Source organism: Cydia pomonella, chromosome 10 (assembly GCF_033807575.1).
Source record: "Cydia pomonella isolate Wapato2018A chromosome 10, ilCydPomo1, whole genome shotgun sequence".
In the NCBI taxonomy this organism is placed as follows: Eukaryota; Metazoa; Arthropoda; class Insecta; order Lepidoptera; family Tortricidae; genus Cydia; species Cydia pomonella.
In genome coordinates, this window is record NC_084712.1 from 9,383,000 (window position 1) to 9,395,001 (window position 12,002).

The 12,002-nt window shown below is 35.0% G+C and overlaps 1 protein-coding gene across 1 annotated transcript; it reads right to left on the bottom strand.

Moving 5' to 3' along the window:
* Positions 1-339: 339 nt before the first annotated feature.
* Positions 340-9,216, bottom strand: LOC133522033 (ecdysone oxidase-like). The gene is made up of 4 exons (XM_061857202.1): positions 8,755-9,216; positions 7,718-7,871; positions 5,687-5,820; positions 340-5,567 (listed from the first exon to the last, which is right to left on the bottom strand). The coding sequence occupies exons 2-4, from the start codon at positions 7,857-7,859 to the stop codon at positions 3,987-3,989; spliced, it is 1,857 nt and encodes a 618-aa protein (XP_061713186.1). The 5' UTR covers positions 7,860-7,871; positions 8,755-9,216; the 3' UTR covers positions 340-3,986.
* Positions 9,217-12,002: the final 2,786 nt, after the last annotated feature.

The following is a 12,002-nucleotide window of genomic DNA, read 5'->3' on the forward strand; positions in this document are numbered from 1 at the left end:
TCTAGTATCAAAAGGAATTTCTAATAATTTTCTTTTGGTTTTATATCCGCACTTACAAGTCACTTCAATATAACAATTACCCCTCTTATCGTGATGAAATACAGAGGGATACACGAATACAAAAGTTTCCTGACCTCCTGGCATAATTTTTAGCACCTGGTTACCGTATAGAAACATAGAATTGCAATCCTGTTCTTTTTCAATAGAACAACACCTTTTAAACCTAGTGCCTACCCGACATGGAGCTTGATTTTCGTTCATGATTTTGAAGTAAAATTGCAGGGCAACAGAGTTTTTGTCTAGAGGAAGAGTTCCTTTAGAAAATATAGTTACAGAAAATGATTCTCTGGACATATAATTAAGGAAAAGCAAGTAATAAATAAACATCTCTTTTGAAACATTAGGATGACATTGCCAAATATTGATTGATATGAGGATATAGACATTATTTAGCAAATAGGTTTTATTCTTTTGGCCTCTTTGATACGTAGATTAGGTTTTTAAATGATTTAAGTTCTCTCTGGTTCTCTCAGAGTTCTTTCAGTGAAAACTACTCTATGTGCAGTTGTGCACTATGGAACCGTCTAAGTACTTAATTTTTTTGCCGGGAATACTCGTAATCCACCCGTCGTATATCTACCAAGAGCAATAGGAGACTGTACTCGTATAATAAATGTAGTCAAACCATCAATTAACATCGATATTATAAGTAGAACATGGTAGAAGTATCTTTGTCCATGATCTCCCAAAAAGTAAAAAAAAATATTCTTGGACACTTCGAAAGCCGTCTCACGTTTTTAAAGGAAAGAAAATAGTGTACCTATTATTTATAAGTTTGGGGAACGCCAATATCAGGGAACAGTCATTTATACTATAATGCAATAACGCGTCTATTTTGCTGAGATAAAACTACTTTTTTGACATGGCAACCCCGCACCCCATGTTGTTATTCACTTTATTCCCTTCGCTCTTGCATATTATAGTGGCAGAGATGCCTCTCTACATATAAAGAATATAAAGATAATGAAATTGCGCATATCGTTTTTCGCGGTAGGCCCTCAGGCCATAATCTAAAAAAAATAAGCTTTTGACAAACAGATAAAATTGTGAATATGGAAGGTAGAGGCAAGGAACATAAACTCCTTAGGCAGAATTGTTGCAAAAGTGTCCAGCTGTCGACTATAAATAATAGTTCCAAATCTCTCCAGATTAGCGCTAGAGTAGCTAAGAACCTAGGCGTTATTGACGGAGTGAAGTGCGCTGTCTATGATTAGATTTTATTCCCAAGTATTCTAGGTATTGTAGCGCCACCTATTTATGGTCTTTTGTCGGACACTTTTTGGTATATGGAGATTTTGTTCCTTGCCTCTACCTTCCATAATTGTGAAGTATACATCAAGTCAATGTCACTGTGCGAACGTGACAGCAATATAGTTTTGCGCGTGCAATACCTATAGATAACAACAGGTGGGCCAATGTACGAAAATCTGTATGGAAAGCGTCTCTGCTTTACAGAGATGTAAAAAAAATAGGCAGTGCAATGTATTTAAATAAAAATATAATATTATTTTATACAATCGTGATATAATAGAGAGCTTTTCAGTCGAGTACTGTGTTGCGGCAACGAAGCATGCTGAGTTGCCTAAGTAAGGTACAAAATCGAAAAACTTGATTATATCATTATTGTATGATACAATAGTATACAATACTTCTTCTACGAGTCATCTAAAATAATATTTTTTTTACTATAAAATCTAAATAATCAATGAAAATTAGTAAATATCTCAGTAGATAAAAATGTAGACATAAACGCGCGACTCCCGCCCCGCGCGCCGCACCCCGTGATTGGTAATTTTTTTACAGTTGACTACAGCGTATCGAAATGAATCTTATAATTGAGTTGGGAGACCATAGATGAAAAGTACGCAATTATAGTTTGGTATAAGAAATCTTAATTCAACCATTACAGTCGACGAGTAGGAAAATACTTTTATATTTTACCTATTTCAAATAGGTAAAAATATAAAATAGTTTCACAAAAAGCTATTTAAAATTCAATAAAGTCTTATGGGCACATTACCAAATGGCAGCGGCATAGGAAATATCTGTACATATAATTTAGACCCCATAGGTTAAGATAGGTTTAGTTTCAAAGTGTATTATGAATATTTATTATTAATTAATAAATAAACATCCAAAATAGATATTTTCAAAATACTTTTATTCAAATAAAATACCTTTTTACCATTTCACTCGTAGCCAAATGGCAAAAAACGGAACCCTGATGGATTCGTCATGTCTGTCTGTCTGTCCGTCCGTATGTCACAGCCACATTTTTCCGAAACTCTAAGAACTATACCGTTGAGACTTGGTAAGTAGATGTATTCTGTGAACCGCATTAAGATTTTCACACAAAAATAGAATGACAAAATTAAATTTTGGGGGTTCCCCATACTTAAAACTGAAAGTCAAACATTTTTTTTTTTTATCAAATCCATACGTGTGGGTATCTATGCATAGGTCTTCAAAAATGATATTGAGGTTTCTAATATCGTTATCTCAACTGAATAGTTTGCGCGAGAGACACTTCCAAAGTGGTAAAGTGTGTTCGCATTCTAACCAATACACGTATTCCAAATAGTTGTCAACAACATTTTAGAGACCTTAAAATATTAACACTACCCTCTATGTATATTATGGAGGCAGCAGTATTTGTCAGGAGCCACCCCCACTTATTTAACGGAACGGAAGTATTCAAACCCGAGAGTAGACGGAAAAATCAAATTATCTTACCGCCTAGCAAGTTTGTCATGATTAAAAATGGTCCCTTCTATCGATGTGTCCAAATAATGCAAAAAATTCCCGATACTGTTAAACAATTCAGCGACATTAAGTTATTTAAAAATAAATTAAGGAGGATACTTATTGAGAAATGTTATTATACCATAGACGATTTTTTTAAGGATCAATCTTTAGCGAACATGACATAAAACATTTAATTTTATATTTACTGAGAATGAATTGAATTTATCTACATATTTTCTCTAATGTAAAACATTGGCATATTCGTAATTATGTTGACATGCACGACTTGTTATAATTATAAACTAACTTAGTAATTGCTCTCATGTTTAAATTTAGTTTAAACCAAGTGTTGCATGATAATTTTATTATTGTAATTTTTATTTAGGATTAAGTAACATGTCCCATATTGTATGCCCTAACAGGGTATCATGTACCTACTAAGTCTAAAAATAAGATCTTTATGTACTGATGAACATGATAAAACAATGGATTAAATGAAATGAAATAAAATGTGTGTCGTCGCCTACTCTGCTTCTTTAACTCAAGATAGGTTAGACGTTCCAAAATTGAAGCGCTCACCTTGTGACAAATTGTACAAGTTGCCAATAGTCGCATGTAGGCAGGCGAAAGATGTCCATGTGCGAGCTCCCGCTCACCGAAAGAGACAAGCTCAAGTTTAACAACGAGTCTGACAAACATGAATGGAATGCGAAATTTAATCAAAAATAACAGATTTCTACGAAGATATAGAAATAAATATAGAAGTATTTTTTGTGCTCTTTATGTATGAGTAAAACCTATCCATAGTTAGGTGTATAATGCCATTGCTTTATACATATATGGCCCATTTTCATATTGATTAGAGTTTATACAGCAGATGTGAACATACTTGCGTTTAGTAGCAAATGCATGAACTCGCGCTTAACACTAATCGATGTGTAAATCTGGTCTATAGGCCGTTGAAAATTCTGGTTCAGAATTGCAGTTGGCGCTTCTGAAATAGTTACAAATAAATTGCATGAGATACATATAATGTAAAAAAACTCTCACGCAGAGATTTATTTTCGTCTAAAATCATTTAGACTCTTAATGTATAAACATGCGTAGATAACTGACTTTTAATTTAACAGAGATACTGAAAAATTCCGCTCCACAAATACCTACAAAACCCACCACTGCATTTATAACTCAGTTTTTTCTTTTCTTGCATATTGATCGTTAATTAAATCAGCAGCCCGCTCCGCAATCATCATTGTAGGAGCGTTTGTATTAACACTAGGTATAGTTGGCATGATGCTCGCATCGACCACTCGAATTCCCTTCAAACCAAGTATTCTAAGTTTACTATCGACCACAGCAGTAGGATCACCAGCTTCACCCATCTTTGTAGTTCCCACTGGATGATATACATTGTACGTTAAAGTTCTAGCCATACATTCCCAATATTCATCGCTTTCAAATACAGTTTCATCACAATCCTTAAAATAGACCCTTTGTAACACGGCGTTGAATTTTCTGAAAATTTGTGTGTTTAGGATCTCCAGTACTCTTTTAAGATTTGACACAAAAATCTTTATATCACGTTCATCGCTGAAATATTTTGAGTAGATTTTCGGAAAGTCACCAGGGTTTGTACTTCGTAACATTATTCTACCTTTCGAATGAGGTCTGCATAAGGATATGAAGAAAATTATCATCTCTTTCTCAGCATTGAACTCGGAAAACTGTTTGCAAATCTCATTTTGAAACGACAAAGCGTTTGTACACATGGTATATACGTAAGAGGTATTTGGAAGGAAGTAATTATGGTCAATTTGTACATCAGGCAAAAGTTTATTACCGGGGACCGACAAGAAGGCATTGATATTCGGTTGGTCGTAGTTGGTAGAATATGGACCAGTCTGGTCTAGCAGGTATTGAGCTGCAGCTTTGAGCCAAAATGTATCATCCCTTTTCCTGGCTCCAGTATCAATAGTTACAGGTACAGGTATTCTCACATGATCTTGAAGATTTTCTCCAACTGGCAAATCTGCTACAAGTGAAATTCCTAATTCTTCCAAATGTGCCTTTGGTCCAATGCCTGACAGCATTAAAAGAACTGGCGTGTTCACAGCACCAGCACTTAATATAACTTCCTTATTTGCAAAAAATGATGCTTTACTGCCGTTACTTAGAGTAACTTTAACTCCTATAGCTGTTTTGTCTTGCATAATAATTTTGAATGCAAAAGTTTTTTTCAAAAGGAATAAATTGTCTCTTTCTCTTATGGGGTTTAGAAAAGCAGTCGCAGTGCTCACTCTTTTACCTTTGTAGTTGCTTCCTCTAATTTTTCCCACTCCCATTTGACTGTCTCCATTCAAGTCGTCCAAAAATTTCAAACCCATTTCTTGATAGCCCTGCGTTAATATTTCAGCTACACCAGTATGGGTGAAATTTAACTGATCGACAATAAACTCTCCATTGGTGCCGTGATCTTTTCTTAATTCGGGGTTATTTAATATAAATGGGTCGATAACATTTTCGCTTTTTTTGAAATATTCTTTAATCGTCGGCCAATCCCAGTCGTTGTTCCAAAGTTGGTAATCTCCAGGGCTACCTCTCATATGTAGGAGACCGTTGATAGAGCCAGTGCCGCCTAGGAGTCTGCCGCGGGGCCAGAACGAACGGCCATCGATGCATCCCCTGTTAGTCGTCTCGTCTACCTCTGTATAGTATTGCCATGCATGTGGACCCCTGTGTGTCGCACCGGAAAAATTGGGAATCTGAAATTGTGATTAAATTAGTTTTATAAGGTATGTCTATGTAATCTACAAAAGTAATATATTTATTACGGACCATTAAAAACGATTTTTTAAGTATATCAATTGAATCTACTTCTTACCACGCTTTCTAAAGGTGGGTCGTCGCCTGCTTCAATGAGGAGCACCTTCCAGTGCTTCACCTGCGTCAGACGATTCGCAAGCAACGACCCTGCAGTTCCCGAGCCCACAATGATGAAGTCGAAACTGGTGCCATCTTTAATATAAAACGGGTACTTATTCGTAATTTTATTTAATCATAGATTAGTATATATTTGTGTTTAACTTCCAAAATAATACGTAAAAAGAAGAGTGTAGCTGTAATTTGCAAGGCAGTAAGTACGTAAGCTTATAAAACGTCGGTACGTAACCCAAATTTGCATGACGGTTCCCGTTTCCAGCTGCACATTCATTGTCTTTAAATTTGAAAAGCAAATTTATTTAACGGAGTATAATATTGAAATCGTGTTCCATATCCTCAGATTAAGAATTATTTCAGAAAGCTTGGGTTAATATTTTAAATCTGTAATACCTACTAGTATACGTAATGATAAGGTGGAGAATGTGTAGGTATATATACCTAAAAAATGGTTATGATGATAAAAAAGCGGCCAAGAGCGAGTCGGACTCGCGCATGAAGGGTTCCGTACAATTTAAGACGTATTAAAAAAAAATCTTCTTACTAGATCTTGTTCAACATTTTACCACTTTGGACACACATTTTACCACTTTGGAAGTGTCTCTCGCGCAAACTATTCAGTTTAGAAAAAAATGATATTAGGAACCTAAATATCATTTTTGAAGACCTATCCATAGATACCCCACACGTATATGTTTGATGAAATTTTTTTTTTTTTAATTTTATGACGTATTAAAAAAAACTACTCACTAGATCTCGTTCAAACCAATTTTTAGTGGAAGTTTGCATGGTAATCATATATCATATATTTTTTTTAGATTTTTCATTCTGTTATTTTAGAAGTTACAGGGGGGGGGGACACTTTTTTTCACTTTGGAAGGTTCTCTCGCGCAAACTATTCAGTTTAGAAAAAAATGATATTAGAAACCTTAATATCATTTTTGAAGACCTATCCATAGATACCCCACACGTATGGGTATGATGAAAAATTTTTTTTTTTTAAATTTCATGACGTATTAAAAAAAAACTACTTACTAGATCTCGTTCAAACTAATTTTCGCTGGAAGTTTACATGGCAATGTATATCATATATTTTTTTTAGATTTTTCATTCTGTTATTTTAGAAGTTACGGGGGGGGGACACACATTTTACCACTTTGGAAGTGGCTCTCGCGCAAACTATTCATTTTAGAAAAAAATGATATTAGAAACCTCAATATCATTTTTGAAGACCTATCCATAGATACCCCACACGTATGGGTTTGATGAAAAAAGATTTTTTGAGTTTCAGTTCTAAGTATGGGGAACCCCCAAAATTTTTTGTTTTTTTTTCTATTTTTGTGTGAAAATCTTAATGCGGTTCATAGAATACATCCACTTACTAAGTTTGAACAGTACAGCTCTTATAGTTTCGGAAAAAAGTGGCTGTGACAGAATCGGACAGACAGACGGACATGACGAATCTATAAGGGTTCCGTTTTTTGCCATTTGGCTACGGAACCCTAAAAATGATAATGATTACATAATAAAGTTTAATGACCTTAAGGCATACCTTAACTGGATGGTAACTGCGATATGGATTGCACCTTTTAATATCTATGATATTAATATCGCAGTTACCATCTTTGTTTAGAACAATCAAAGTGTTACTGCTAGATAATTTCGTGTTGCGCTACAAAAGTTAACTGCGGTGTGGATGCACCTAATGCTTCACTACCATCCTTCAGCCTCCCGCTGACGTTACACCATAGCGTTACACCCTCATCAACGTGAAATATCTTCGGTTGACAATTTTTTTATTAAATTTATAAATATCTCAAAAGGTATAACTAATATTTGCATTTACTTCTTCGGGTAACCTTTACCTCAATCTTTATTCTCCAATGTTCCCATGCGGCACAAGTACCTATCACCTTATACATGCTGGAATTTATTATACAATTCTTGTCAATTCGGATATTATTACAATACACACCATAAACTCTGTCGAAATGATCCTTCGGCCAATCCCCGGTAAGTAGGCATTGTGCAGCCAGGAGTTGGGTGATCAGATTTCCAAACACGGTACCCGCAGAACCCTGGCTGTATAAAGGACAGGGATGTTCCAGGCAAACCATGTTATTTTCTTACTGGAAAACGGTACAATTAAGCACTGAATGTTTTATTATAATAAATGTAACAGTTAATAATTATAATCATTTTATAAAAATGCTAAAAATTAATGAGGAAAATATAAGGAAATAACAAATTGGCTCGATATAGATATTTTTGGTCAAATTCAACTGTTCATCTGAACACCTATGATCTTGCGATTGCGGTTGGTTTGATATTGAATAAAATACAGCGCACTACCAAGAACCAATAATCATGTGTTTAAATTTTTTCTTGTTAGTGGTACTTAATGACTAAAGACGTAATGACCCAAACTCGCCCCACACTAGATGGCGCTGTTCTGTGTAGTAAAAATTCTAAATCACGCTACATATTAAGAAATGATAAATTTTGTTTAGTTATCAAATTGCAAACTAGATGGCGCAGATTCTAGATATAGAAATCCTCAAGGCCCTAAACAAATGCAAATATGGATTCTTTTTTTAGGTACTTATGTTATGTACAATCTACGGTGCTATCAAGCCATTGCAAACGGTATATGGATGCATAATATTGAATTTAAACCCACAAGTAGACGAAGTAAGTACATTCATATAATAATAGAGAAAAGACAAGAATAAGAAACTGATTTCGTAAGTAAATAAACAATGTAATCGCACTCTATATATAGATAAAAACCAATTAGTAATAAATTTAAGCGACCTTCGCGAAAACTAATTTGTAATTAGATTTTAGTTTAATAAAGTGAGCACTCTAAGCTTGCTTAATTTCTCTATGACACTACTTAGACTCGTTTTTATTATTAAACAGTATGTTTTACTATTTGTTTTTTATAAAACGCGAGGTCTGAGTTTGGGGCGAACAACTAGTATAAATGAAGGTCATTTTTATTGTACTTACTTTGTACCAGAAATACTGTACAACAACAAGTCTACGCACTCAGAAACTAGAAATTATAATGACCACACTCGTTGAGAAGCACATAGCCGGCTATTTATAAAACTGTAGGTATACAAGACATTGACACTAATCGAGTAATCAGCATAATGGTTTGCAAATATATTACCCAACGAAAAATAAAGGCGATACGATATCATGTAAACATCGAACATACCTATTAGATATAGATAGTGATAGTTTTATGAAAACGATTATCAAGCCCGACATCGGGAAGTGTTGATGTAAATGGCGCTTCAATTTAAAGACTGTAAGGTTATCACTAGTTACCACAAAGTTGTTGCCGGTGGCAACTACTAGGAATTTTTCCCACCTTTTACCAGTGGTATTTACCATTCAAAAATGGTAAAAGGTGGGAAAAAAATCCCAGTAGTTACTACAACTGCATAGTAACAACTTAGTGGTAACTGAAGTCAGTAACTGTCAGTCAGGTTAGTATAAGTATACTAATCTTCGCTCCATATCTACCTAGTACTGGTCTGGGTACTGAGAGCCTACTGCGAACACTGAAGTTCGCAAATTGCGGGCATCTTTCTCTATTACTCCAATAACGGCGTAATACGCGTATGATTTAATTAATCTATTTATAAGTACATACTGTCCTTGATTAAAAACGAAACGTAACACCAATATAATTTTATCTAAAAAGCTTTAGCTAATCTCTTTAAGTAGGAACATTTACCTCATTACTAAGTTACTTATACACCAAAACTTATGCGCACTCATTTCTGTTCTATTTCTGTACTTATTAAATTTTAATTTAATACGACTGTCACGTCTGAAAATATCGATATGGACAAAGTGCCAAAAATATGTATACACTACCCTAATATATGGGCCATAAAGTCGGGTATACATATTTTTGGCACTTCGATCGTGTCGATGTTTTCAGACGTGACTGTACCTAGTAAAATAAAATAAATAAATAAAAATAATTTAATTCAGTAACTAAGATTAGGTTTCCAGTAGCTGTGCTGGTGCCTCTTATTAAGTATTTAAGACAGAGAACACCGCTGTTCCACAGACAGGATGTATTACAATATAACATGTACATACATATTTTATCTTTCGATGACATCGCATTTTAGTATTTTACTTAAGAAAAACAAAAACAATAAAATTATAAATATATATATATTAAAGTAGAATGTATAAAAGTACAAAGAGAGATACATACCCAATACAACAATTATCTAAGTAATTAGTTGAATCGCTCAATCTATTTCCTAACATGCCTATGTCACAATACCTGGGTGAGACGAGCTTGATTGTTAGTCAGGGCCTCATATCAATTAACAATCATCTTAACTAGGATGTGTCTGAGAGATTGATCTGTCAATTACACTTAGTAAGTTAGTACTGAAGCGTAGGTTAGGGTGCTCGAGCAAGTAGAATAATTGGCATAGGAATAATTGGCAGCATGGTCTCATTTTCATCACTTGTCACTATGCCCGTCACTTTCGCGCTTAGATACTTGTTAGAACGTGACACGCATGGTGACAAATGATAAAGAGTCGACCATCTTAGCCCTACTGTAGGGCTAATATGGTCGGCTCTTTATCACTTGTTACTATGCCTGTCACGTTCTAACAAGTACGTAAGTGCGAAAGTGATGCATGGCATGACAGGTGATAAAAATGCGACCATGATACCGCTGCTGGCTCCGTAGCCGTCCGTTTATCGCCTGTCACCATGCCTGTTACGTTCTAACAAGTATTTAAGTGTGAAAGTGACGGGCATAGTGACAAGTGATAAAAATGGAAACATGCTCCGACTACTTTTTAGGAGCTATTCCAGAATTTCCAATTTTTTTATGTTAGATATGATAAATAACTGTAAATACTAAAGTGCACTGACGGTAACTACTGTGATATTTTTCTGAGTAGTTACCAATGGTAATAAACGAGAAAATATTCCTAGTAGTGAAATAAATCAAGCCAGAATCTGAAACGTATCGGTTTTTATGGCGTGATTGTACTAACGTTTTTCAAAGGTAAGTTTGCGCGCTACACGCCTTGTAAATAGAAATATTTTTATTCGTAAACACAAACGAAACAATATACATAAAAGAAAAACGTACAAAGAAGAAAGTGCCACGAAATTGCCTCAGCATGTTGCTATTGCTGGCGGTCTTGTTCATTTTAGGTCTGTTTTTCGTTTCATATTTTCTCTGAGTCAAAACATCATGTTGCAAGCGCCTAAAGAACGATCACGAGGTAAAACGATAATCAACCACATTAACGTTCACGATGAGATCTAACGCAATGCAGTAAAGCGTAGTTAGACAAAGGAAACGGCAGCGGATATTAAAGGTGCTGTTATTGATTGAGTTTCATGCCCTCATTTGTTTCTGGGAGATTATGTTCATATGAATGAAATTAATTTATTCCAGAAAATATTTCCATATGAAATTAAATATAAATATATAGTAAAAAAAATAGGATTAAATTAAATTAAAACGAATACAAAAACAATAATTAAATTTAAAACATGACAGGCTTAACAAATTTACTAGGTATTTCTTTACGAATATCCTTTGAAATGAATTAATTTAAACGTATGAATATAAAATAGATCTTGACGTTTTGAATCATTTAACAAGACTCGTTGTCACGGGTAGACTCTATTATTTTGTTTCATGGATGGTGTATTCCTACATGTCCCCTCCGGGCACAGATGGAAATAAGTAGGTACATTCATATGAATCATTCCCATCTGTACCCGCCTCATGTATGGGTATTCACCGGACAACCATAGGCGCCGGCAGCGGGGTGCACTTGCACCCCCCTAGCAGGAAAGAAAATATATACCATTAGATTAGAGTTGGATCACCAGCCATTAGAGTTGGATCAATATAAGTCTGCAATTATTTTGATAGCATAACTCCGAACTGATATAACACAAGAAAAATAAATGACTGCAGCCCCTTGAATGTAATCCTGGCGGCGCTCATGCGAACAACTATGGCGACAAGTGAAATACCCTTAACAAATAAATACTGATGATAAAATCATGGTTATTCTTATCTTGACCGCCAAATGTGTCAACTGACGCGCGGCTACAAGCCAATATCAACCTTCGTGCATTCCGAAAAGGTTCACGTTGACGCGCCGCGCACGATACGCGTGGCGCACAGTCAGCATCAAATACTTTGTAGCAGTCAAAGTGGCCAAATAGTTCGGTACACCATA

Bases quoted from the DNA above. Each gene is read 5' to 3' on its own strand.
- LOC133522033 (XM_061857202.1), bottom strand. From the start codon at position 7,859: ATGGTTTGCCTGGAACATCCCTGTCCTTTATACAGCCAGGGTTCTGCG. The intron at 5,821-7,717 runs GTGTGTATTGTA...TTTATATTAAAG, and splicing joins TCATTTCGACAGAGTTTATG to ATGGCACCAGTTTCGACTTC. The intron at 5,568-5,686 runs GTAAGAAGTAGA...TCACAATTTCAG, and splicing joins ACCCACCTTTAGAAAGCGTG to ATTCCCAATTTTTCCGGTGC.